Source organism: Falco rusticolus, chromosome 3 (genome assembly GCF_015220075.1).
Source record: "Falco rusticolus isolate bFalRus1 chromosome 3, bFalRus1.pri, whole genome shotgun sequence".
Lineage (NCBI taxonomy): Eukaryota > Metazoa > Chordata > Aves > Falconiformes > Falconidae > Falco > Falco rusticolus.
In genome coordinates, this window is record NC_051189.1 from 111,951,432 (window position 1) to 111,979,015 (window position 27,584).

At 53.9% G+C, this 27,584-nt stretch overlaps 1 protein-coding gene across 7 annotated transcripts in view; it reads left to right on the plus strand.

The window, feature by feature from the left end:
- CASZ1 (castor zinc finger 1) overlaps window positions 1-27,584 on the plus strand; it is a 208,169-nt gene that overhangs the window by 87,484 nt on the left and 93,101 nt on the right. For 4 of the 7 annotated variants that reach the window (XM_037378581.1, XM_037378586.1, XM_037378582.1 and 1 more), the window contains exon 1: window positions 25,490-25,622. In XM_037378581.1, the coding sequence (XP_037234478.1) occupies window positions 25,574-25,622 (49 nt within the window). In that variant the 5' untranslated portion in view covers window positions 25,490-25,573. Of the gene's footprint in view, window positions 1-9,624; window positions 9,711-25,489; window positions 25,623-27,584 lie in introns of those variants that run through there. The other 3 variants (XM_037378585.1, XM_037378583.1, XM_037378584.1) reach the window with 3 other exon arrangements.

Below are 27,584 nucleotides of genomic sequence, written 5' to 3' on the forward strand. Positions count from 1 at the left end.
CAACCCCTCCTTTTACCCTCTGCTTAAGGACATTTGGTGTTTTCCCTTAAAGCCCGTGTTCCTGGACGCAGGAGACCAAATAAGAATTTTGGCTTTCATTATTTGTTTGGGTTTTTTAGTTTTTAATCACAGTTCTCTCTCTTCTGATTACCAAGGATTAAAAAAAAAAAAAAAAAAAGAATGAAAATGTGGACTGTAATGGCTCAGAAATGAAATTTAAAAAGGCCTTGTTTTCTATTATTATTTTTCAAATTGCATTTTTCAGCCAATAATGTTGGGGATTGGAGCAGTGATTTTTTATTGGCTTTTTTTTTTAATAGCTGGAGCTGACACTCTCAGATGTGCTGTTTTTCCAGAGGTGTGAGGTAGTGGTGTCCCAGCCCCTCTAACCTGCACAGCTTTGGTGGATGCTCAGACTCCTCTCCAGTCCAGCAAAGCCTTGCCTGGCCCAGCTCTACTTTTGGAGAGTTCTTCTCACTGTTCAGACTCTTCTAGCGAGGAACATCGGTGGTTTAATTGAATCATTCTTTACAAAAGACCATGAATATAAATGATGGGGGAGGGGGAAGACACATGAATATGATGCTAGAAATTTTGCATTGAAATATATTTGATGGAAAACAGCTTTCTGATGAAGTGAAATTTAGAGCATGTGCCTGTGTGTGTGTATGAACACGTATGTATCACTTTCTCAGCATTTCTTATGAAAACATTTCTTTGCTCTTCCTCATGATAAACACTACATTTTTAGAAGAAAATTTTCATTTAAAAAATTACTTCCCTCAAGATATGTGGCAGGAAGAACAGTCCTTTTTCCGACCAGTGTTGCGTGCATATTTGAGCTACTTGTGCAAACTTGAGGAGGTGGGTGAGGTGGTGGTTCCTTACACTGGGGCGAAGTGCAAGGGACCGTGAAGTGCAGTGCTGGCTGCATGCATCTTCCCTGGCCCTTTCCACCCGAACCCCTAAAGATGGCTCTGTGGCAGGGCTCTGGCATGCCCGAAAAGGCAGACCAGGGACACTTTCCAGGGGTTCAGAGTTACTCTGAGTGGGAAAAGTTACAGCCAGTGCAGAAAAGGTGGAAAGCTTTTTGTTTCCACGCTTTCTATTGCACAAGCCTGAAAGTCCTGGACTCACAGAGGAAGAAGTTGGTGAACAATTTGCAATTTCTTTGCTGCCTCTTGGCGATAGTAACATAGCCAGTCCCAGGCAATTGAAAGACATAATCTGGGCTCCAGAAATGTGAGATCAGCTTAGAGGTTTTGAGATGGAGTAGGTAAATAGTGAAGGGTATGACATTCTTGGACCTGCTTTCTGAATCCTTCAGCCGTTCTGTGCTTTTTTCTGCAGTATTAGCCTTGGCAAGGGAGAGGAGGTGGGCAGGGAGATCCGACCAGTATCCTTCCCCCTTGGCATCTCTGAGGCTTTTTATACCAGTTGCTTAAAGGCAAAGAGCCAGATCCCAGGCCAGCATAAACCAGCACAGCTCTGTCGGTGTCAGCAGGGCCTCCCTGCTTCACACCCACTCGGGCTTTCCTCCCACTGTCAGGGAAATTCTTTTGAGGAATTTGGTTGCAAATTCAAGCACTGCTTGGCTGGGACAGAGTGCCTATGTTAAGGAGGGAGCCCCTTGGCTCTGGGGGCTTGTTGGCGTTGGGCAGGCTCGACCTACAGCAACCAGCCTGCAGGGAAACCACAGACCCTCTCTCCCCAAATCCTCCACTTTGTTTTTTCCTCCATTACCACTCTTGTCTAGGTACCCCCAGGGCCTAGCAAGCCCCGTCACCTCTTCCCACATACCAGGTCTCTTGGGCCACCACTTGGAGTGTATATGTATGTTTCTGTGTGTCACACTTTTTTTTTTTTTTCTGGGGTCCCCTGCTTCATCATTATCTTAATCACTGTTGTGTTAAGTTTCATGCTTCCTTTGACCTTTATTTTCGGCCTGGTTATGCTGTTTATCTGCCTCTGACACTTGTCCCCTGGTGCTATTGCCAGGGAAACCCAGCACAGAGGCCTTTCCCTTTTCCCCCACCCCCTTGTCCCTTTCTGTTTAATTTTTTTCTTTCCTCTTTTTTCTTTTTTTGTCTTTTAACATGGTTTTCCTAAAAAGTTTTTTAATCAATCAAATTTGAGGCAGAAAATAGGCTTGGTCACGCCTGGTCCTTGGGTCGTGTGACACTCACTCAGGGTCCTGACAGCTCCTCAAAGGGGGCACCCGGGACGAGGAGGGGGGGCCGGCAGCGCGTTTCCCCAGGAAAGGGCCCGTTTCCATGGCACTGCCCCCACCTCTCCGCCATCCGCCAGCCCGACATGGGCCTGAGGCTCTTCAAAAGGGGCGTTGGGAAGCGTGCGTGTGTGTGGGTCTGGGGAACAAAACGGTGGTGCGGGGGCGGCGGCGGCGGGGGCATGCTGGCTGCGCTGACAGCTGCTGGGGTTCTCTGCCGCTGGAGCTCGTGGGGAGCCAGCGGGAGCGACAGCGATTGAGCCAGGGCCCCAGCCAAATCCGCATAATCAGGGGCTTTTCATAAATGCCCCATTTTTCATCCCCATCTAAAGCATTTGCTCCAAGAGAGCCGGGAGCCCTGACATGGAGAGACAGCGCTCCTGAGTCCTGATGCACGTCCCCGGCTGTGCCCTCCTCACTTGCTCTGCTCCCCCTGCACCCTCCTCCTCCTCTGCGCTCATCTCCGTAGGCTGGCAAGCGCCCGCTCCTCTGCTGAACTGCAGCTGATGCCCCTCTGGGTTTGGTAGGGGCCTGCCAGGGCTGGGACGGTGGATGGAGCGTGGAGCCAGCCACATGGCTATGTACGTGGTGTCAGGTCCCACCACAGCAGGACCTGGGTGCTATGTGCCTTGCCATCCTTGGCACTGTGGCTTTGCCCTCAGGTCCCCCCTGCTTCTGTCACCTCTGCCTCTCCCCACCCTTCCCTGGGACACCACTTACCCTTCTGCTACCTTCATCCGAGGCACTGTGCTGAGGATTTTAAAGCCCTTTTCTTCACCCCCCTCCCCTTCTCAAGCTCTCTTCTTTCACTCTGCTCCCTCCTGTCCTTTTTTTCCCCATGCCCTTTCCAGTGCTCCATTTGTGCAGGGTCTTTTTCTCTCTCTCTTTTTTATAATTAATGATTAGTTTTAATTGGTTTGCTTAGGCAGCCTGACAGCAAATTAGCAGGAGCCAGCCCAGGGCTGTGAATGCCAAGTTTGGGGACTGCTGTGCTTTACAGATGTCAGGGCGGGAGGTGAACTCCTTGGGAGCCTCCCTCGGCCCCCCGTCTCCTGCTGTGCTTGGCAGTGCTGTGGCTGTGCTGCAAGGTGGGGGGCCAGGGCCTTTCCTGGTCCTGGGTGCCATCAGTGCTGGGAAGCTGGGACTGGCAGTGGACTGGGATGAGCAGAGCTGCTGCTGTCTCCCATCCCTCTGTCCCGTGCCTGACTCCAGCACTCCAGAGGTGACCAACAAGCGCTGAGATGCAGGATTCCCTCCAGGATGGCCACTGTCCTTTTCTACTGCCCAGCACCAGTTTTCCTCCTTCTTTCTGCGTCGCCTTATTGAGCTGGACTGGGCTCTGCTCAACAGGTCTGAGCAGAGGGGGAAAGGGTGAGAGGCAGGGCAGGGTTTCCCTGGGGAGTGCTGTGCCGAGGGGGAGACCTTGGCAGCAATGAAGCAGGCGGCTCTACCCAGTGCTAAAAGGCAGGTAATGGGGAAGGGGTGGGAAGGGAAGGGGGGCTTTGCTCTTTTCTTCCTTTGCAGTGATTTCCCTTTGCTTTGCTTTTCTTTTCTTTGCCTTTTTTATAGCTCCCATTTTTCTTTTTTATGAGAGAGAAACTGCAGGGTTCTCCCAGGGCTGGGAAGAGCGCTCGGTCCCAGGCTGCTCCCAGCCAGATGGAGGGGAAGAGAGGGGGGGGGGCAATGGGCCTGTAATCCTGGCAGGAGAGTTTTCCTGGTTAAAGAGGATTGGGGATGGAGTCTAGGACATTTCAGCATGTTGTTTTAGGAAGAAGGGGCAGACCATGACCTATTCGGGATGCCTTTTGCCTTCATTTTCACCACAACTTTGCTGAGAGCACTGGCGACTGTGTAGCCCTAACAGTCAGTGGATGTCGCTGGTTTGTATTGCGCTACTGGCATTGCCTCGTAATGGCAGGCGAGAAAGGGGAAACAGGAGATAACACAAGCTTTCCCTCTCCTTCAGCCCATGCATCTTTCCCTGAGCAGCCCAAGAGCAGTAGGAGATGATAACTGCGTGTGACTGTGGTGAGACTGTGCAGGACTCTGTCCCAGCAAACGTGGGGTGTCCTTCAGCTGCCCCTCGCTCTGCCTGGTTGGTCGTGCTGGTTCCTCACCTTGGCTCACTAGTTTCTCCCCCTGCACAGGCCAGCCTTGGCCCAGTCTGGGGACATTTCTGTGCCACCATCCCATCCCCTCACTCCTGACAGAGGGTGTGAGTGGCATTCCTCTCAGCATCAGCGCCTGGACAGGGTCCATGGCCCAGAGCCCAGGCTGGGCTCACATTGGAAAGAGATGAGGTTTGTATCTGCCTTTTGTTCTGAAACATCTACTCAGCAGATGACAAGGCCCAACTGTATCTATAGAGCAGCCAGGATGTTCCAGCCCTTCTTCAGAACCAAGAAGGCTTGCCAGGCTGGTGACAGTAGTGGGTATTTCTTGTCCTCAGCAATTCTGGACCTTCTCAGTTGTCCTTGCTTCAGGTGTTAATGGGTGCTTTTGCCCTTTCTGGACACCAATCCAACCCTCCAGTTGAGTGCTAATAGCTACTTATGCCTTCTTATGGAATCCAGGGCACGTGTAGAACTGAAATCAGAGGGATCTGATGTCTTCCTAGAATTTCTGTCATGGAGGAACAGCCTTTTTGTCAGTCACAGAGGTCCCTGCTGCATTCCAGATTCATGAAAGATGGAAGCCAGTGCAAACATGTCTGCTGGCAGATCTGTGTGTTGTTCAGCTGTGAGCGTACTGGCAAACACCATGCTGTGATACCTCGCTGCAGCCTGGCCCCTTCCCCAAAGACTCATACATTTAGAACTCACTCAGGTGAAAATACTGATAATGCACGTAGAGACTGATGCTGTGTAGGTGTCCCCTGAGGCTCAGAGGCTTTGGTCGCAGTACTTTCTCGACTGCCCCTGCCCTGTTCAGGACATACTGCTGTGCGCGCACACAGAGCTCAAGTGTCACTCCCTGGGCTTGCTGTGACCTCAAGAGAGAGTCCTCACATGGCTTTCCCAGTGTCATCTGTTGGTCAGTCCCATGTTGGCTGGTGCCAAGGAGTAAGTCACGCTCAGACTTCATTTGCCGGGTGAGGCTTGGGCCAGGCCAGGCGTGTGACCGTGTGCCCAGACCCTGTGCCACAGCTCCTACAAGGGAGGCACTTGCGGCACTCGGCAGGGAGCTCAGGAACCGGCAGCGCTGTGGTGCTGGATTCCCACCCATACAGCTGAGCTCAGGGTGAGGGGCACTTGCTTTGCTGCTTACCAGGTTTATTGCTGATACTAGACTGATCAGGTGTTGGTAGTGCCACTGGAGCGTCGGGCGCTGTACAAAGTTAAAGGAAGGCACAGCTCCTTCCCCCTGAGAGTAGCCACTGCTCTCCCTGTTGTCAGACCTGCCTCCTCGCTAATCATTGTAGCAATGTGGGTGCCAGTATTTGATCTCGCCCTTTGCAGTTTAGGGGACTCTATTATTGTAGTTCCTTACAACTGAAGAGCAGCTGAGGATCACCAGTTGTTTCACCATAGAGCTATGGGAGGGAAACTGAGGCATGGAGCTGAAGGTGCCTAAAGATGCCCTCAGAGTTCCCAGAGTGACTCGCTGAAGGGTTATCCTGCCTGGGGTCCTTGTTTGCACACCCCACAGGCTGACAACACAACCCATTGGTGCAAATGAAAGCGAGGGGAGCAGAAAGCAGTGATGCCTCCTGCCCTGCCATGCATTTGGCTTGGCTTGCCGCCCTTCCTCTCCTCTTCTTCCCCTGGCAGTCCTCGCTGCCAGCACGTGCCCTCAGTCCTGCCTCGGCCGACAGCCCGAGCCGGCTCCTTTAAGGCAGGCACGCCAGGGAATTGTGTGTGGTGCCAGCCTTCACTGCGAGTGCCTCTCCCGCTTCCCCCTCGGAAAGTTTCCTGCCCAATTGTTATGTGCGATCCGATCTGAAAGTTGCTCTCTAAGCTTCTTGTCACATTTTGACTTAATGAAGTGCAACTGGAGTGGGAATTGGGGTTCATCACGCCAGTCTCACTGCGCTCCCTTGTTGTCAGAAAACAGGGGCGGTTGGGGACCGTAATGCAACGCTGCAAGTCGTTATCATTCCGGTCAGTCTGTTTAACACAAAATTAAACAAAGAACTAATTAGTGCCTCATGAATTAATAAATGCGCAGTTGCCGGGTAGGAAGGGGAGGAAGGAAAAAAGGTTGTTGAAGGAAAGATACTGAAAAAGTCGAATTAGGATGTTGTATCAAGGGGAAAAAAAAAGTCTGAGTCCACTTTGGTGAAGAGTTTGGATCCATTGGTTTCCTTGGAATAAGCTTCCCTCCTCATCCTGCATCCTGCTTGTCAGCTCTGGAGCAGTGATGTACAGTCAGGCACAGCGAAGAGGCAGCCTTTCAGTACTTAAAAGGGTCTTATAAGAAAGATGGGGACAAACTTTTCAGTAGGGCCTGTTGTGGTAGGATAACGGGTAATGGTTTTAAACTAAAAGAGGGTAGATTTAGACAAGATATAAAGAAGATGTTTTTTTCAATGAAGGTGGTAGGACACTGGCAGAGGTTGCCCAGAGAGACGGTAGATGCCCCATCCCTGGAAATGTTCAAGGTCAGGTTGGATGGGGCTCTGAGCAACTTGATGAAGTTGAAGATGTCCCTGCTCACTGCAGGGGATTGGACTTGGTGACCTTTAAATGTTCCTTCAGACACAAACTGTTCTGTGATTCTGTGATTTCTTCACAACGTTCCCTAGAAGCTGGAGCTGGGATCCACAGGCCAGTAGCCAGATACAAATAATTGTCTGAAGAGCTTTATGCTCAGATGTTGGAGCCGAGAGGTGGAGCTGGGGGGACGCACTTCCTTGGAAAGGAGGGAAGCTTTGAAGATGGTAATGGCGAGCAAGTCTCTTCTTTTTGTCTGACCGCTTTGGAGCTTTTTACTTGCTGGTGATGGGTATTGTGTCATGGCTGGGGCCTGTCCCCAAAAGGTTCTTCTGCCTCTGACTCAGGGGAAAGAACCAGCACTTGGTCTCCTGAAGCAGAGGAGCGGGCTGGAGCACGTAACAGGGGAAGTCCCCCAGAGGAGGGCAAGGAGGCAGGGGCAAGGTGGGAAGAGGAGGAGGGCTGGCAGTGTGGTAAGCGGGAAGAGGGACAGGGTGAGGTGGCAACCATGGCTTCAGAGGTGGCAACACGTTGCTCATTTTTCTGGAGAATCCAAGATTGTCACAGTAACAGCATGTAATCTCAGATTAACTGTGTCCCAGCAATGCTCCCCCTGCTCCTCACCCTGTCGGTGCTGGCCAGCCTGGCTTCCTGCATGGAGGAGTGCAGTGCCGGGGAGGACGGCCGGTGCTCTCACAGCGGAGCTGGGCGCACGGGCTGTGCTGGGCGCCCACCCGGCTGGCCAGCCCCGCAGGTGCCGTGCCATGCCACACTGCAAGCGAGCGGGCTCTGCTCTGGCGCATTGTCAGGCAGGGAAGCAGGCAGAGCTGGGGGAGGGAAGAGTCCATCCTTAAGAGGACATGTCAAGTACAATTAGCGTTATCTGTCTAAATATGTACTGGGAACACAGAATACAAGAGGAGGCCTGGCTGGCTTTAATGGAGACATATGCAAGGTCATATTGCCTCATACAATCCCCCAATCTGATTTGGGGATTACACATTCTAAGTAAATTGGCGTTATTCCTCTTGCATCATTGATAAGCTGCAGCTGAAAGAAGGGGAGTAAAAAAAACAATTAAAAACTCAGACCCAAGAATTGACTGTGCACAGGGGCGAGGGAGTGAAGCCAGGAAGGCAGAGAGAGTTACAGGCAGAGAGCTCAGGAAAGGGGGAGAGAACAAAAGGGAAGGAGAGAAAAAAAGAGCGTGACAGAATGGCAGAGAAAGCGATGGAAAGAGCAAGGAAGAAAGGGAGAACAAAGGGAAGAAAAAGGTGGGAGAGAGGATGAGAGTGCCAGAAGGACAGAGGGTGCCAGGGTGGGAGAAGGGACCTCAAGTGGGGGAGCTGTTACTCCAGTCATGCCCTCAGCCTTGTTAGCACCAGAATTTGAGTGTGAAAGGAAGGAGCCAGGCTGGTTATGCGTCTTCCTCACCCGAGGGGCTCCCTGTGCCCCGTGTCCATCCATCCATCTGGGATATCTCACCAGCTCCTTCCCACTCTGGGTCCCAGCCAACACCAGGCATCTATCTTTGGCGCAGCATGCAGGCAGTGGTGGAGTGTGAGTGATGGGAGGAGGCCATCCACACATATGGTGCACCAGGGCCCCACAACACAGGGGCAAACCACAGTGGCAGCACAGAGTCCCCAGAGCCAAGTCCCTCTCACTTTTGCTCTCTGAGGGGCTAAAGCTGAACCCCTACAAGTGGCTGAGTCGGAGTCGCAGCACACACTGCTGCAGCCTGGAGAGGGAGGCATGCTGTGAGCCAGCGCTTGATACAGATGGTTGGGGCTCCTGGATTCAAGCAGGGCTCACTGTGTGTGACCTCGGGCCAGTTTTTCATTTTGCTGCCGTATCTCAGGCAGTTGTGATGGCTGTTTCGGCAGGGTGGCAAAACCGAGACTGCAGGAATGGGCCAAGCACTCTTGCCATTGTGCACGAAATCACCCTGTGCTTCCAGCCACCTTCCAGCTCCAGGAGAGGGAAGTCCCTGGCTGGCTGGCTGGCTGGCTGTGGAGCAGTCCTCCCCCTCCTGTGAGCTCTCCTCCCACCCTGCCTCTGCAGGATCACCCCCTCCAGAAGTCTCACAGCACGGCTTTTATGCTCTGTCACATTTTTGGAACATATGGTTTTAAATAATTCAATTCACTTTTCGTGTGTTTTGCTGTGACTTTTTTTCCTGGTCCCTTTTCTCTTTCCTCCTTGTTCTGCATTCTCCAGGAAGGAAGACACATAGTTGACTGGATAAAGGGGTTCAGTGCCTTGGGACCCAGTGTGGCACCACATCACCTTGTGCCCCGTTGCTGTGCAAGGGAGGTCTCAGCGTTAGCCCACTGGTGAACCTCTGGGAGAGAGGGCCAGCAGAGGAAATGGGAAGATTGGAAAGGGAAAAATTTAGCGTGGAGAAGAAGGCATCTTGGATGTGTGGGCAAAGTATGGTACAGACCAGCATGAGGGCTATCTGTGGTACCTGGGAGGCAGGGTTCAGGCCAGTAACAGCTGCTCTCTCTATGCTAAATTATTCCCAGCCCGTGTTAGGAGTCTTGTGCACAGTGAAGCACTGTGTCTTGTGGTGTGCATGGCACGGCGTGGTGCAGCCAGGAGCAGGAAGGCACTTTGTTCCCGTGTGAAGTCTGAATGTCCCATGCAGCTGGGTTCTCACCCAGCTTTTGTGAGTGTCTGTGCCTTGGCTCGTGGTCAGGTGTGCCCTGTGTATTAACTGGATCCTTTCTCTTTTCCTTCCAGTATGAAGTGAATTTAGAGCTAAAAACGAGGCAAGAAACCTGGTCTTGAAATCTCCGAAAGGTAGGAGAGACTTCAGACTGCAATGGGTATGTCACTACACCCTCCTGGGTTCTCTTTTCCTCTGCGTGTCTCTCACCCTTTATGGCCTGCTCACTGTGGCTGTGTCTGCACTAGAACTTCGGGGTTTGGACTGTTATAGAGGTGAAAACAGAAGAAGGTCTAATGCAGACATGGCCTATGTGTGTCCTAATCCTGTCTTTGTCTTTGTACACTAGTTGTTCTGGGCAACTGGTTTTGTCACTGTGGGTTTTCTTGTATACCTTCTCTACTGCCTCTGTCTTTACAGATAAAAAATAGTGTAAGGGCTTTAACAAGGAGAGTACTGCTTTGTCTTCATCCATGTGGGCTAGTGGGAGATCAATAAGGTTCTTTCACTGAATAGGATGCAGTCTCCATCTACTGTGAAGTTTTGCTGAGCTCAGTTCATGTAATTTAAGATGGTGATGTACATGCTTTCCTCCTCTGGCACATTTTTAGCTATTCAGGCTGCTGCTAGCACCATGCAGGTAGGGTGGAAGCAGCTCTGTGTCTCCAGCAGAATCCTGACTTATCTGGATTTTCCTTTTACCTAGACCCTCATGGTCTATGTTACTGCAAAAAACCCGCCATCTTCACAGCCTCCTAGATCTGGACGGTCACTTAGTCCATGCCCGATAAGAGTTAGAGGCCTAGAGCCCAAGGAAATGAAAAATTACTGCCTCTCTTAAAAGCCTTGTCTCCATGTGCTGGGTAAGAAGGTCCCTATGTCACCTCAGGTGATGGTTATGGAGAAGTCCGTGCCACACCAAGGCAGTTCCTGCTGCCCTTGCCTCTTCCTCGTGGCCCCAGGGGGACCACAGGGCTCCCTTATGTATCACCCAAAGAGCTCCCACTCTCTTCCGTCTCTGCACTGTACCCTCTGCAGTGCCGCCAAGTCTCACTTCTCCCTTTGCTCCTTGCCCTCCCCAGGCACCAAGGCAAATCTGAGACCAGGCCAGGGCAGGAGTGGCAGTGGTGGTGGGGAGGGGAGGGGGTGCTCTGCTCAGTGAGACATCCCCTCAGAGGTGCTGGGAGCACTCACTGCGGTGTGCCTGTGCTCAGAGCATCCCTGCAGTAGTGGGGACCCCTGAGCCCAGCGTCAGGGAGCTCATGGGCTTGAGTCCGAGTGGTATCAGAGGGGCCCAGGCTGGCTGGGGTGGGAGGGGGCCCCAAGCCGGGCTGGGCAGTGTCAGAGGTGACCGGTGGAAGGCCAGTGTTATGTAAATACCGCTGCTGTAACATGGCAGGCCTGAATGGCCCTATGCGTCCATCCATCATTGCTGGGGAACAGAAGCCTCCCTGGGAGCACAGGGGGCCAGCAGCGCAGGGCATGCAGACACAGGCAGCATGTGCCCTACTCATAAACTGTTTGTTTTCTTTTTGTCTCTCTCATTTCGGGGCACCCCACCGAGAGCAACTCTCTGTTTTGTCCTTGCAACCTCTCCTCCAACCTTCCCCCCACCACTTCAGCCCTTCCTTTTCCTCCCTCCTTCCACTGGCCCTTAAAAAAATGGGGGGAAAAAAAAGAAAAAAAAAAGAAAGTCCCCAGTTCACATTGCGGCTTCTTTCTCTGACTTCAAAGGCTCCCCATCATTGTTTGGGATCGGCAGGCAGTGGCCCTGAAAACGTGATCACAGCCGGGCACAGTGTAGGTCACCACCGAGTGCCATGCTCCAAGCGCTGAAAGGAACAGGCGGATTCTTCCCTTTTCATGCTTCACAACCCTGGTTACAGCGCTCTGCCTTGCCCGCGTGCTCCTCACTGCGTGGCTATTCTTGCTCTTTTCTCCTCCTTTTCCTCCCACCCTCCCTCTCTTTTTCTCTCAGGTCCCTCATTTCTGTGTCCATTTGCACTCGTTCTGCCCTTCTCGGTGCCCAGCATCACACACTTTGCACCCTTTCTTCTTTCCATTACTTTTCTTCCTCACTTTCCACTGCCTGGTATGGCACTGCTGCCCCTCCCCTCCACCCCCCCCCCCCCCCCCCCCCCGCCTTCCCCTTTGGTGCTGTTATATGAATCACTGTTTTCTTTCTCCCTTTTCCCTCTCCCTTTTCCTTTTCCTCATGCTCCCTGTTTCTGTTCAGTAGCAGCCTTCCTCTGACATTTGCCCGCGTTTCTGTCTTCCCTGTGATATCTCACTCACTGTGTCCAAAATTGCGGAGGTTCTGTAATCTCTTGGATTAGCCCCAGGCAGCCTGCAGTCCTGTTCTCCCCACAAGGTGCAAGCTGACTGCTTTCATGTGTAATGGGCTTAATCCCCCAAAATTCAGCGCAGCCTTTTGTGGGGAGGCAGCACACGATGCCTGCCAACAGCGTCAGCTTCCGAACTTGCTCTTTGGCTTTGCTGGTTAACCTGAAAGGAGCTAGCAAGTACAGGTGGTGTTGCAGACAAATTTGTGAAGCCAGGCACTGACTTCACAGACATCACAGGGAAATGGGATACATTTGGATCTTGTAGGTCTCATGTGGAACAGAATGCTGATGGTAGTGCTGGAGGGCAGTCAGGCAGGGATAAGGAAGAGTGAAGCAGGCCCAGCGGTTTGAATGGGCATCCCAGAATACTTTTGCACTGGATTTCAACTGGGGAACATCACCTCATTGTACTGAAACTTGGGCACATGTTGGGCTGCACGGTGAGCCACAGTCAGATGGCAGCTCCTTGCTTGCAGAATATCCCCCCTTGGTGCACCAAGAGTTTTGTTTTGTCTGCAGCAGAACAGCACAGGACTCTGCACCCCTCCAGCACCCACCGGGGTGCAGCTGCCCTGGCCTCCGCCCCCAAAAGCAGGGATCATGGTGCTTGTGCCTCTGGTGATTTGTGAGGTTGTTTTAATGCCGAGGAGCCCACCAGGACTTGTCTCTTGCTAAATAGGCATATTAAGGGACATTGCGGCAGGGGTTATAGAGTAATAATTTGTCCTAATGAGCTGGTGTCACGTTCTCCTAGGCCGAGCTGTGTGTGAGCAGGAGCTGTGGTAGGAAGGGGCTGCACTCGCTGACCTGTCAGCCCAGGTTAATGAAGTACTGCGCTGCTTGGGGGGTCAGAGAGCAGGAGCTGAGCCAGCCTGCAGTGCCTCGGGGGACGGAGGGAAGGACAGGGCTCTCCCCTGAGCTGGATGCCCCAGGGAAAGGCCTGTGCCCTGCAGGACAGAGCAGCAGGATGCCCGTTATAGAATGACACTGGGATCACTGGGATCTCCATGCTGTGCTGGTGGGCTGAGTGCCGCTGCATCCTCATCAGACTGTCTGCAGGCAGAGGCGAACCTGCGGCAGCTGGGGTTTGGCAGGGGTTTGTCCTCTGGCCTTGCAGGACAGCCCAGCTTGGCACACGTGGAGAGAAGCTGAAAGAGAGAGGAGATCTCACCTTTTACACGTGCTCCCAAGACTGGCAGGGCTGAGCTTCCACACAGCCACACTAAAATAAAAATTCCTTATGACACCAGGGGAGAGGTACAGGCCAGTGGCCAGTGGTCATGACTGGTGTCTAGCTAGGAGGTTTACAAAGAGCTGCCACATGTTCATCTTCAACTTTCCTTGTGCACAGAGTGTATGAACAGCCAGAGGAAGCTCTCTGTCCTTCCTGTTCCCTATTTCTCCTCCCCTTGTGCTTCCCCATGGCTTGCTGAGATCCTTGGCCTTGCATGGCAACTCTAAACACAGGCAGTTGCTTCCATCCCTTCTTGGTAGCTGGGCAGCAAAGGCACAGGGAGAGTTCTGCCATTCCCCCAGGTGAGCGGTGCTAGGGAGCAGGCGGGCAGCAGGACATCCTGGGCAGCTGTGGTAGGGCAGGAGGAGCTGAGAAGGGGGAGTCCTGGTCTGCCTGCTGCCTTGGGGATCCATGGCCTGCCTTGCCCCTGTGGATCACACTGCCCCGTCAATGCTGGGGCAGGACGGTGCCCTTGGCCACACCAGTGCCCTGTGGTCTACAACACAAGCCCTGTATACCATCTTCCTCCTCCTCCCACTCCTTTCTTTGCTCCTTCCCACCTCCCCCCGCCCCCGTCCCCTGCTTCCCTTTGCTTTTCTCTGTCTCCATCTCTCTCTCGCTTTCATCTACTCAGAAGGCTTTACTCTACTTCCTTGTCACCCTAATTGATTGCATTAACCTTTCAGCGTATTGGATTTCCCCAGCACCGTGCAGAGAGCTCTGTGCAATATGCTTATAATCTGGGCTGTAATGGACAGGGAGCAGTCAACGAGCCCCTGCTCCGACAGGTTCTGCTGATAACTTCTTCTCGGGGAGGGGGCGAAGGGGTGCGCCCAGCAAGGCCTGGCTGGCACGGCCGTCCTGCAGCCTGCACAGCCCCCGGCCTCGCTGCTCCGCAGCCAGCAGGGCGGTAGTGTTAGCTTGGGAGGAGGGAGTTCTTTGAAAAGGATTCAGCTTGGGAAGCAGAGGGGAGATGCCGTATTTGACCTTACTCCTGTAATTTTTCTTTGTGTTTGAGTCCCCCTCTCCCCCATCTGCTCCGTCTGCGGTTTTGTTCCATCTCTCCAATACTACATTAATGTACACTCTACATTTAGACACTTGTTGCTAGTAGCAGGATGAGACAATATCATGGAATCTGCATGTTTTCACATCATGCTTGCCTTTGCCTTTAATTTCAGTGTATGACGTGAGGGAGGTGGACACTTTTCCTGGGGCTTCAAAGATAAAAGCATAGGAATATTGTGCTCATGAGGAGGACAGCACCAGGGTGCAGAGAGATCAGGAGACAGAAGGCCTGCATTGTATCTCAGGCTTGGCCTTGGATAAATCCTTTCACTCCCTGGTACCTTATTTCCCGCCCAGGATGGCAGAGCTGTGATTTTGGCACTCTGTAGCATGCCTTGTAGCCTGCAGGAGGGCTGCGGGGAGACCCAGGGTTGTTATCTGTGCTCGCTGGGCAAGGATGGGAAAGTGGCTGCAGACAGGCAGTGAAGCTACACGGCCAAGTGTCACCGCTCACGCTGGCTGCAAAGCAGGAAATAAACCTACAAGATCAGTGGCAAGAGCATGCAAGTCTGTTGAAGGCCTGGCACAAACGGCTGGCGGTCAGGGACAGAGCCAAGGGGTGTTTTGGTGTTCGTTTTATTTTAAAGGACTGCAGTGGTGGATCTACCATGATCTGCTGGCAGTGGTGCACACTTTGAAGTATCCCAGTTTAGGCTACATTTCAGCAAAACGCTTTGAGCACCAGGTTGAGTTTTGCTGAAGTCAAAGTCATTTAAGCACATATTTAGAAGTTTCATTCAACGTGGACTGTAGAATGAGACCTAGACCCATGGGAGGCCCTTTTATAGTTCTCCGTTTTAAGCAGCATTTAGCACAAGATGAGTCTTCATTTATGGTTATGGCTCATAGTGTAAAAAATAGCAATAGTGGAAGGGTTTCTGATCACTTCATAGGTCTTTAGCGCAAGAGTCACATAATCTTGTTAAAAGCAGAGTTACTTCTGCCTCTTTAGAAAGTGGTCCACTCTGCCCTGGGGATGTTTGGAGCTGGCATTTAGAAACTTTGCAAGTTCCTGGGCACACCGGGAAGAGGGGACAGGGCTGTATCATGAAAAGTGAAGGTAAATCCCCAGTCTCTCATTGTTTTTCCAGGAAGAAAGGATAAATGACAGGAGTCAGAGGAAAAAACTTTATTCCAGGTGATCTTTCCAAAAAGCGGGAGGCTCCTTACAAGCCAGGAGGTAGTTGAAGGGAGGGACTTTAGGTAAAATAGAGAAGAAATAGGAGCAGGAAGCAAAGGATGAGAAATTTAAAACAAGCAGGAGAGAAAGAGAGTGAGCAAGAGCAGCACCTCCTAAATGGAAGAGTAAACAGGCACTCGGAGGCATTAACTTAATTGATTGTTCTGCAACAGGCTGAACGCTGTGTTATTCTGTCGCTGTGGCAACAACCCAAAAAAATTGTCAGCCTGTTTGGATGAAGTGAAGCGAAACATTCTCTAATTTGCGGTGATCCGGGTGTTTGTTTTCCTTCCGAAGAGGCGGGGCTCTATTGATCTATTGTTTGCACAGAGCTTTTTTTTAATGGCGATATGGGGAAAGCAGGAGGCTGGGGCGTGTTCCTGGGGCAGGTGAGGCAACGGGGGTGTCTCTGCCATGTTTCCCCAGATCTGCCTTCTCAGGGCAGCCACGCAAATCCAGCAGAAACTCCAGCAGTAGGAACCATCCCGAGGAAGCCTGAGGACAGGGGAAAGTGGCTGTGACAAGCTTGTGCCAGAGCTACTGCTTTGGTCCCTCCTGTTCTCGTCCCTTTGGGCACTTGCAGTTCCTTCTGTACTGTGGTCTCTGGTGTTAGGATAGCTCCAGCTGCCTCAGGGGCAAGAGCAGCCCTGTCCCCCCCCCAGTTCCCTTCCCACATCCATGCTATTCCATTTAATATGTGCAGACCTGCACCTGTGCACACCCTGTGCAGTGGAGGAGTCATGTCTGAGTTTTATCCTAGATGTGGTAAGATACCGAAGTGCCCACTTTGAGCTCTTTATTATAGCAGCAGAGGATTGAAATCCCTGGGCCAAAGGATGGGGGGATTTTGTCCCCTGGGATAGGGGGCCAAGCTGTTCCAGGGGACTGTGGGGGACAAGAGGTGGGGACACCCACAGTGGGTTGGGTAGGAAGGGTGAATTGCTGCAGGCACAGCTTGGGCCAGACCCCGGGGGGGTGGCGTGGATGGGAAGAGGCATCACAAGTTGTGCAGTGGCTTGTGCACCTCATCAGCTGTGTCTGGCTGTGCACAGCCCTGGGGGCCAGGAAGGAGCTCCTGGGGATGCCACTCGCTGTCAGCACATGCTTGGTTTCAGCGTGAAATGTCGCTGCAGCACTTGCTTCAGCTGGGAACTGTTCAGTCAGAATGGGAAAGCCCAGGAGACCAAGGAGGAAGCCCACGTGGCCAGGGGTGAGCAGCAAGGCCTTGGGCAAAAGACATGATGCCAAGAGACGGGTGCTGTGGCAGTGGAAGGGAGAGCTGGAAAAAAGGTGCCTTATAGGTCTGCAGCAGGGGAAACAGGCAAAGATGCCTCCAAACCAGCGGGAGGGTGGGTGGCAGAGGTGAGACTGGGCCAGCAAAGGACAGCAGAGAGGGTTTCCTCATGATGGGGGGGTCAGTAAGAGGGATGGGCTGCTGGCCGCCTTTGTGCATGGCCCTGCATGGAGGTTTCACTCTCTCATTTGGGGTTTTCTGCACTCCCACGGCCTTTGGGCACCCTGGTAGGAAGCCCCATGTTTCCCATCCAGGCAGATTGTCCTCATCATTCTTCAGCAGTGTTCCAGCCCACGCACAGCTAGTCCGGCTGCTGCGCGGAGGCTGCCTGGTTGATCCCTGAGATTTCAGGGAGAGGGAGAGCTGTAGAATATGTTAGTGTCAAGTGCTCAGTGTTGCTCTGTGGGGTGTGCAGGGGCAAAATACCACAGTACATCCCTGCGCTCTTCCTGCCTCCCTCCCCTGCTCCTTCCTGTCTTGTCTTGGGGGTCCTTCCTCCTCTGTTTGTACTGGGTTTGCTTTATCACCCTTTTCCCCCCTCTCTCTCTCCCTCTCTGTCCCCCTTTCCTCGGTTTCACCCTCTCTATTCGGTTTTTAACTCTTCTGCTCTGTTGCTCTTTCTCACAGTGTAGATGTGGGTGGGGATAAGAGACTGTCACTGGCGGGTGAGCAATGTCCCTAGGCACTGTATCCTGCTCGGGGATCTGTCCCCTGTGCTCCAGGTGGGTGTGCATGGGTGGGGGCACCGTGGGCAGGTGAGAGTGTTTCATGTCTCCTGGGAGAAAGCTGAGCTGCCAGTGAAAGTTTGGTGGTTATCGGAGTCAGGAGAAGCTAAATAACCCTGTAACTGGTATGAAGGTGAATTCACGGTCTAGTGAGCACTGAAAATATGAGAGGGCTCTGAGACAGGCAAAGTGTGGAGAGGGGAATACAACTCGCCGATGGCTCAGGGCAGTGCTGTGTCTCTGGAGCGGTGCGGGGACATGTGCTGTTGCCATCCTGAGTGTCAGCGGCAGCACACCGCCTTCTGGGGGGCTGGCTGGGATGAGGAGGGTGCCCCATACTGCAAGTTTGGAGACAAGTGAGGCATGCAGACATAGACATGGCAAGAATGCCCGCGGAGAAATTCTGTGTACCTCTGGCTGTGGACAGCCATGCCAACATCCGACTGCGCAGCCCCTGTGCACACGGGTGGCTGCATGCTCACACAGTGCCATGAGGCTGCGCACATACATGTGCACAGACATGTAGGCAGCTGTACCCAAGCAGGATTTCGCAGGTTCACATCTCTGCGTGGCCTTACGTGTGTAGAGGCATCCACAGCTATGCAAACATAGGGGTGCAGGCACACACAAGCTACAAATACAGTCTTCTACTTCTGCATCGGCTCGCAGTCAAGTCAAATTCCTCTCTGGTGTAAGTACAGTCTAGTCAGGCAGCACAGACAGATTTATCCCAGCGTATCTTGAATGTCTGTGTGGTTACCTGCTGTGAGCAGAAGAGTTGCAGGAAATCTATTCTCCTTCCAGCTGGGAGAGGCTGATGCCTTGGAGTACCAGTAGATGTGCAGAGAGGAAACCCCCTTCAGCTTTTCACCTGGAGCTGGTAATCTTCTTGTGCCGAATCCCTGGAACAGGGGAATTGCATTTGAAGCTCAGCCAGTGGTGATTTAGTGTTAGACGTTTGCAGAAGAGGCTTTGATTAATTCATAGTAAAATCAAGTAGCACTTGGGTGCCAGCACCACATTCCAGGGTGAGCCGGCGACCGAGGTGCACACAGGGCGGGCTGCCAGGTGCCTGAGCAATCCCCACGGAGGTGGCAGCGCCATCCAACCCACAGCCTCTCCCTGCTTGGGCTTCTTAATTATTAATTTATTTTTCTCCCTTCCTTGGCAAAAAAATAGTATTTGGTAACGACCTCAAATTGCAAAATGCTGATGATTTGGAGAATGTGTCACAGAAGCTCCAGGGTGATAAAGGGGAGATGAATCCCAGCCAACAATCCGGCTCAGCCAGTTTGCCTATTTATTAAAGAAAAAGCCCAGATCATTAACTTTTTTGTTGTTGTTCTGTTTGCGGGCAACTCCCTGCTGGCAACTTTCGGGCGCCCAGTAAATTAAACCGAGTATCGGCCTGGTTCGGGGCAGCCTGAGCACCTAGTTAAAGCTGTGAAATGCGTTAGAAACTGGCTTCGTTTATGTTAGCGCATGAATAAACCCTTTAGGGTACCACGCAAAAGTGCTCTCTGGCATAAAAGCAGTGTCAGAAAATCCTCACTCACTGCCTTGTGGAGGGTCAGGTATTGTAACTGAAGAGCTGAGCTTCACTTCTCCTCCCACTGCTTGTTCACAGAGTTAATTGCCCCTCGACACGTCGCTGTGCCGTGTTGGTCCCTGGAGAAGCAGGGCTGGAAGAGAGCATCTGTAGGCACAGGTTTCGTTGGTTCCCCATTTGCCTGCTTGGTTTGGTTGTTGAATAAAGAACAGTTTAGAGATGGGCTTGCCTGCCTGGTGCTTCTGAACTCAGAGAGTTCCCCGTGCTATCAGGGAAGGGTGATTACGTCCCCCTCCTCTGGAACATCCCACGTGTTTGCTGAAGTAGTGCTTCAAGCTAAATCAGTTTGCTGAGGGCTCCAGCTTCCCTTAATTCAGTGTCAGGACCGGGCTTGCATGGCTATTATTCAAGAAGCTTTATCAGAAGCACAAAGCTAGCATCTGCCCTCCTGCTTCCCTCTGGGCATCACCAGCTCTCCTGCCCTGGGTTTGGCGCACAGAGACTCGAGGGACTGCCTCACCGAGCCCATTTGCAGGCAAAACTCGTTTCAGCTCCTCGAGAGTCTCGGCTGTTACACTGGCTACAGGAGTGCAGTGGCTTGTCACTAGTCACTGGTGGAGCAGCGCAGAGGTGCCAAGAACCAGCCAGAACTGAGGAGCTCATGTGAGAAAAAGGGAGCAGAGATGCTGCTGAGATTACTAGCCTCTTCCCTTTCCTCTTTCAACCCAACTGAGTTGTAATTAGGGCTGGATTTTAGGTTTTAATCTCAGCTGATGTCTGAGCTCTTTCCCTCAGAGGTAGCCACCTTCTTCCCTAGGCCTGGTTCATGTCCCTCCACAATCATTTCTCTGGTTAAGCCTGCCCAGACCCGTGCTCACGTGGGTGCTGATGGGAGGAGAAGGGTATTTTTCAAGGTTTCTGCTAGGTTTTTTTCTTCTGAAATACAAGGATGTGCAATTTTTTTAGTTTCAATTTAGCATTGGAGAATTTTATAATTTAGTAATTAAAATCTCTGATAGGCTTTAGAAATTGCAGCTAATTGAATTTAATGGGAAGATGATTTTCAATTTTATTTGATTACCCGGACCCCTGGCATTGGTATTTATGGGAAAAAAATGGGAAATGTGCTGTGTGGGCTAAGATGGCATAATTGAATTAGGGCTAATCGGATTTCTTCGTCATGAATTTCACTATAATTTTCCTATAATTTTCCATTAGATATCTAGTTTACAAATATTCACAAAGAAATGAAGCTCTTTCGGAATGGAGATTGCTGGCTAACAGGATTACAGGGACGATAGCTCGGCACTGCCAGCCTGGGCTCCTTCAGTAATGCAATCGCTGCGTCTGCCTCACACTTACCGCCCGCCGCTGCTCCCCACACCCGCTCCGGCCCACTGCCAGGGCTCCCAAGAGGCCACAGCCACGCTTTCTCTGGGGTCTTTGCTGCCTCTTCACGGTGGTGTCCGTGTGCCACTTCACTGCACACATGCCCTTGTGCACAGGCACATGTGTCCCTGTTGGTGCTGTGCCGGCGTGTGTGCACGCGCAGCGTTTGGTGAGACCCGGGCTTGCTCAGAGTCACTTGCGTGCGTGCTTGCATATCCCCTGTGTCAGCACCGACGATGCTCAGGCAGCCTGGTTGCACAAGCAGGGCCAGCGCATGCGGATGCACGCGTGCTGCATCATGGGCATCTCTCTGCAAGTGCTCATCACTGTGTCTCATGCACAGGGGGACACTTTGCTTTCCCTCCCTGTTGCTGTGGTGGGGATGCTGCTGTCACATCCCAGAGGAGGGGTTACAGTCAGTCCCCACCGTGTGCAGTTCATAGTGTCCTCTCTCTGCTCTCGCTGCCCATTTCTTACCTCCTCCATCATCTCCCCTCACTTCTCTGCTGTCAGTCCTAACGACTGAGTGTCTGTCTCAGCTGCTCCATCAGGGACAGTCCCCAGCACCCCTCTGTAGCCACCTCAGTGCCCCCCGCAGAAGCAGGGCTGACACAGCCTCTGTGATGGGGCAGTTATAGGAGAGAGGATAACGTGCCAGGCTCCCTCTGCCTTCCCTCATTTCTGCCTCTCACTCCTGCCCAAGCTGGGTCAAACCCACAGTGAATTTATGGAGGCCATCTCTACTCCACAGCGTCAGAGTCCTGTAAAACCCATCCTGCCTCTCTGCCTGCCCCATCTCTCTTGCTTGCTGGGCTGCATGCTGAAAGCCTTTCCCGTCTGTTGGTGTGACCCAGACCATTTGAGGAGACAGTTGCTGGGAGGGCGAGTAATTACCCTGGGGGCTAAGTAGGGTAGCAGCTCCTCTCGACCCAGAGCCACCTGCCGTCTCCATGGCATCAGGCCTTCCACATATGTCCAGAGCAGGACAGTCTCTGCTAAAACATCTGTGACAGTCCAGCTCTGTTCCTGGGTGCCCAGGTGGGCATCACACCAGTGTGCTGCAGCAGCCGTACACAGAACCTCTCGTGTTTGTACACTTACGTGTGACCATGTGTGTGTGCACATGGCATGTGCTCGTGTTTTTGTTTGCATCCAAGCGTGTCCATGCAGGAGCACAAGCTGGCTTGCAGCTCTGCCAGACAGAAATCACTTTTTTGTTTTGTGCTTGCCCCATGATCTGCAGGAATGGGTCTTGCCCAGCCTGGGACCTGCCCTTGAGCAGCCACTTCCTGGTGCGTCCGGAGGCCATCGCAGTGCCTGGTGTGCCGCTCTGGGATTCAGAGGCTTCTCTGGGCAGCTCCGGGCTGGCACAGGGTGGCATTTGCTGGTTTTGCACGCAGAGCGCCAGCTCTTCAGTGCCAGGTACCTTCCCTGTTGGATGCAATGCCTGGGTAGGACTATCCCCTTGCCTCCTCGCCTTGAAATCCCCAGGCTGCACTTTTAATAGCTGTAGTAAATTGTAACTAATTGTTAGTGCATTCAAACCCCTGCCACTCCTTCCCCCTAAGTCTTCTGGGCCCCTGTGGAGCACAAGGACGCACAGTGTACGTTCCTTGCTGTATGGCCCATTCCTGGTACAGTCATTCCCTCTGGGCAGTGGTCAAGAGATGAGCAGCATTTGGCTTCCAGCAGATGCTGGAAGCTGTGGAGTGCCTGGAAGAGCAGCAGCCACATGGTGGGGAGCTGGTGTCAAACTGAGTAACGCCAAGGAATAGTAAATGGCAGAAGCGATCCTGGCAGAGCCCCACCCAGCACACTGAGACTCTGCACAACCGCTTTGGCAATGCTTTCTGGGCGCCATGTGCCAATAATGTGATTGAAACTGAATTGAGAAGGAAGGAGAGAAAGAGAAGGAAAGGGAAAGAAAGCACGGATTGTCTGCTCCTGCCGCCCAGGCCCTGAGGCCTCTGGGCGCCTCCCTTGACGAAACAGAAATCAAACAAAATTACAGAAATAGGGCAAGATCATTTGCCTAATAGACTCCCCAAGCAGGAGCAGGAGGAGGAGCACGGCGCTGCCAGATCTCCAACCTGCAATCTGAGAGCCAGCGCCCTGAGCCCACATGAATCCAGAGCACGGCCCCAGGCCCCGGGGTCAGCTCCAGCAAAGGAGGGGGAAACTGCCAAGAAAATGGGCTCAGCATGAAAAACAAAGGTAGAAGAGACACAGAAAGGGGGATGTCCCACATATCAGCGTGACTCACCCCATGCTCAGCCCTGGCACACTGTCTGCGGGGAAAGCATTAAACTGTAATAATAATAATAAATTAATCATCCTTCCCCCTCCCATTGCACTTTTCATCTGAGGATCTCTGAGCACCTGGCAAACATTAATTACCGAGAGCTCCCAATGCCCCTGGGAGGGTAGGAATGGTCAAGGAGAGATCTCTTCACCTGCCACGAAAGGGCAGCCGTGGCTGGAGTGGACAGGGCAGCTCTTGCCGTGGCACAGTGGCACGGTCCAGAGAAGGATGAGGAGTGCTGCCTTCCCTCGAGTGCTCCTGGGGTCTGGGCGTGGGGCAGGTCTGGGAGCTGCTTCTTGCCAGGGCATGGTCAGAGGCAGCCTTTCCTCAGAGAGCATCCATACGTTGGAGGGATGGGGGAAAAAGGGGGGATGCTGCCCAAACAGGGGGCACAGAGGTCCCCAAGGGAGGAGAAAGCTCCACAGCCTCTGAGAGAGGAAAGAAAAAAACTTTCCTTGGGTAAGAGGCAAAGGAGGGAGTATGGGGAAATAAAACCCGATCCTGTGACTGGAGATCGCTGAGATAGGAAATCAGGCCTTGCCGTTGCGTCAGCTGCAGGGCGTGGACTTCACCTGAAAAAACACCTTGGCAAGTTGTTACTGCAAGGAGGAGTGGGAGGGACAGTGGGAAGTCTGCGGAGGGGATCCTCCGGGTGTGTTTAGGTTGGGGGGGGGGTTCATGTGTGTCACGCTGTATGGATATGTGTGTATTTGAATCTAAGTGAGCACAGAGTATAATTTTCTGTGTCGGAGTGCATATGCATGCTGTGTGTGCGTGCTGGGATGGGAGGGGTGGGGAGCATTTGTATACTGATGTGTGAACGTGCTCAGCTCAGTGCATGTGGAAGAACAGGTATCTTTAGAGGGTCTGTGTGGCTCTGTATGTGCTGTGACACATCCGTGTTACAGTGCGTGTTCCCCCTCATAAGGAGTTGGGGATACAGCTGGAGCCGCCCTCTTAGGGAACAGTGGCAGTGAGCAGAACTCCCGCTGGTTAAATATTAAGTCCATAGGAGAAGTGAAAATGGAGAAATCTGGGTGACACAAGGTGCAGTGAACTTACGGGACCTGTCAGCAACCTCACACCTGGAGGAAAGCATTGGGTCCAAACTGAACTATTACAAACCCAGGGTGAAGCAGCACAAACGTTTCTGGCACTGTTCATTGCTTCCCAGGGTAGGATATTCCCTGGCAGGTGCTGTAGCGTCTGACACGGACTTAAGGACCAGGGCAGGCTCTGATGAGGATCGTGGGTAACGCTGGCTGGGCTGGTGTCTGTCTTGGGGCCAGTGAAACGCAGACAGGCAGGATTTTAAAGGCAGCAGTGGCTGATGGTGTTGGTTGGTGCCTACGGCAGGGTTAGAAACCCAGAGGGGAGGTCGGGGCAATGCTGATGATGTTTTGCCCATCTCCCTTAAAGCAGTAGCATGACTGTTCCAGGTGGGAAGGTGAGCTGCATGCAAGGAGCGCTGCTTGGCTGGGCAGCCCACTAGGCAGGGCACACTTGTCTCCTGCCTGACACTGCCGTCCCCACTCAGCTTCCTGGCTCGGAGGGTCCCTGGATGCCTGCGTTTCACTAGACTTTGTTTAGATTTTTTCCTGGAGAAGCCAGAACACTTGTGGGTTTCACAAACGACTCCCCCCTCCTCTTCCTTCTCCCTGCCCTCTGGCCTGGTGTGCTGCCTGTACGTTTTGACACATGCAAATGCAGTGCTTGCCAAGAAGATGAGTTGCGGTTGCAGCGCTGGGTCTCTGGGCTCAGGACACTCTCGGGGTGCAGCGTGTCCAGGTGCACAGAGCCAAGCAGACCTGGGCTTCTTCCAGCCCCGTGACCAACCTGTCCAGCCACTTTCGGCGAGTCACTTCCCTTGCTAGTGCCTCAGTTTCCCCATCCGTGCAGTGGGGTAATGATGCTGGCCTCCTTTGTCAAGCACATTAAGTTCTGCTTATAAAAAGGATTTAAGAGTTGGTGAGTTCATGTACTGCTCCCCAGCCCCGGTGAGGAGCCTCACTCTGCCAAAATCCACGGAGCCAAAGGTGGTGTGTTCACAAAAACAGCCTACAACCTGCTCAAAATACCTATTTAATCAGGTAAATAATCTGTTCGTTTGTTTTAAAGAAAGAGGCTTATATCTGTGTTTACCCAACACGCCTCTTAGAACCTCCCTCGCATTCTTTGCTACTTAGAAAAATAAAGCAACAAAAAATGAGGAAATTCGCTGCAAAAGAAAAACCACCCCTCCTGTGGGCCAGGCGCTCCCGCGGCGGGGCGGTGCGGGCTTCCTGCGGGGCATTGGGCAAGCTGCTGCAACGGGCAGCCTTGTGACACCGGCGGCCGTGCCGCCACCGCCGCCGTGCCCCTGGGCGCCCGCCCCTCCGTGCCGTGCCCCGCACCGCGCGGCCGAGCCCGCACGCTGCCGCCGCCCCCGCCCCTGCCCCAGGGCTGCGGGTCCTGCCGCGCCCGGGCCCCGCGCTTCGCCCCGCGCCGGCGGCTCCCGCCGCGCTCCCCGCCGCCCGCAGAGCCGCGCCGCTCCCGCGGGGCAGGCGGCGGCCGATGGCAGCGGGCACCGCGGCCGGGCCGGTCCCGGCGGGCGGCCCTGCGCTGCTAGCGCGCCCCGGGTGCGGGCTCCCCGCGCCGTGCCGTGCGGGGGCCGCCGCTGGCTGCGGGGGCCGTGCCGGGGCCGGGGCCGCCCCAGGTGAGCCCGCCGCCCCCCGGCCGGCCCCCTGCGGCCCCGGCCCCGCACCTGCCCCCGGCGGCGGGCCCGGCACGGGGGCGTGTCCGCCGGCTGCCAGTCACCGCCCCCCGCGGCGCCCGGCGCCCGCCCCCGGCCCCGCTGCCAAAGTGACTCGGGGAGGACCGGCACGGCAATGACATCAGTGCTTTAAACAACTTGTTATTCGGGAGCAATCAGCTGCAATTAGGTATTAATTAAGTATTATGAAAGTTGATTATTTAAGTGAATTCGGCTTTCGTCTCTCCGACTATGGTAAGTACAGCACAATTGTCCTTTTCCTGCCCCCCGGTCCCCCGCCCGCCGCCCGGCGCAGCCCCCGCTCGCTGCGGCCGCCGGTGCCGGGCCCCCCGCGCCGGCGGTGCGGTGCGCAGCTCCCCAGCCCGGCGGCCCCCGCCGCGCGTCTCGCCCCTCCGCCGCCGCGGGGCTGGGCGCTGCGGGCAGTTCCGCCGGTGCCGGGCCGGGGCCGCCGCCGAAACTTTTACCGGCGCCGCGGCGGGATCGCGGTGCGGGGCGGTGCGAGGGGCGGCCGGGCCGAGCGGGGTGCGGGGGCGGCACCAGGTGCTGCCGGGGGCTCGCAGCCTCTTTCACTTTTCTTTCACTTGTTTTACGGAAGTTGGCTGCCGCCGCCGCTCCGGCCCCGCTCCCCCTGCCCGGCGGGGGCGGGCGGCGAGGTGAGCCGGGGGCTCCGCTCCGCAGGGTCCTTTCCGCAGCGCGGCGGCCCCCGCGGGCCGGGCCGGGGCGGCGGGGCACGGCGCGGGCGGCCGGGGAGGATGCGGAGGGGAAGTTTACGGGGGTTTTGAAATGATGCTGCGTTTATATTTGTTGTGAGTTGTGTGGGCTGTTTTCTCTTTCATTTCTTTCCCCTTCTGAGCTCTGGCGTCTCGTTGGTAAAGGTTGCTTGTCAGGTTCCTGTGCTGTCTAAATGAAAAGGAATTTAATTTATTTGGGACAAGGCAGTGTCAGATGAAGAGGCTGCTTATTACATTTAATGAGTATTTTTTCTTTTTTTCAACCTGGGCATATCTGGGATGGGTTTGTTTTTGTCCTTCCATGTGAGGTGTAAGAGACCTCCCCCACCCCTTCACATCTGGCTGGGAGGAGGAAGGTGGCCAGGCTGGGGCAATGTTATGGTTTTAGATTACAGGCCACGGTACTGGGGCCGGGCGTGTTTTTGGTTGTAGCTTTTCGTGGTGCGTCCATGGTTTTTGGTCAGGTATCAGGACGGGGAACAGGGCCTGGCCTGGTGGTGGGCTGGGCGGGTGCGTGGGCTCAGCTGGGTGGGGTGGTGGCCAGGGCTCCGTCAGGCTGGCCCCGATGGCAGCCGGGCTCCTCAGGGCTCAGTGTGCCAGCCCTTGGCCAGCCTGGGGCAGGGTCTCCTGTGGATTTCACAAAGTGGGCAGATTCAGAGCGTGGTAGGGATCCCTAGGGCCACATTACCTCCCTCTTTGGGACCCAGTCCCACCACTGTGGACCCATACCTGCTAACACAGCCGTATCTGCTCCTCCAGAATGGTGTAAACCATGCTCTCCCATTAAAAAACTAAATGGCAGCGATGGGCCAAACAGGCCTGCACTGGCGATGCGCTGTGGTCTGGGTAATTACTGCTGGAGTGTATGTGTACGTGTGTGTGTGTGTTGCTTTTTTTAATAAGGAGTAAGATGGTAATAAACTGGTTGATGATTGACTGGGCCTGAACTATGTACTCTGATGTTGTGATTGAGAGGATAATTTTGTCATCGTTTATTTCATTTATTTATTTATTTCTATCATTGATATCAGGAACCAAGCGGCTCAGGAGCTGCTTCCACCCGTGACTGTGACACGCTGGCTTTGGTTGGGTCCAGCCGTGGGCGTGTGGCTGCCTCCCTTCTAGATCAAGGAGCTGGGAGGCTGCGTGGGCAGCCCAGGAGTTAAGGATGTGGTGAAACTGCAGGAGGGCAAATGCTTTAAAGAGTAGTAAACAGTGATTTAGCTAGCCCTGATCTCCATCTCCAGGAGCCGTGGCAGTGCGGAGATGGGATCTGCAGGCAGCTGCCTGGATGCTGCCGGCGGGGCTTGGCCCGGGGCGGCCGTGCCCTCCCGGGGAGCAGTGCCCCCTGCCGGCTGAGCCTGGCGCTGCCCGGGGGCCCCCATGCCCGGCCCCCCAGCCCGGCTCCCCCAAAAAGGGACGGTAGAGCTGGCCCTGGTCCCCCATAAAGGGACCTTCCCTCTTC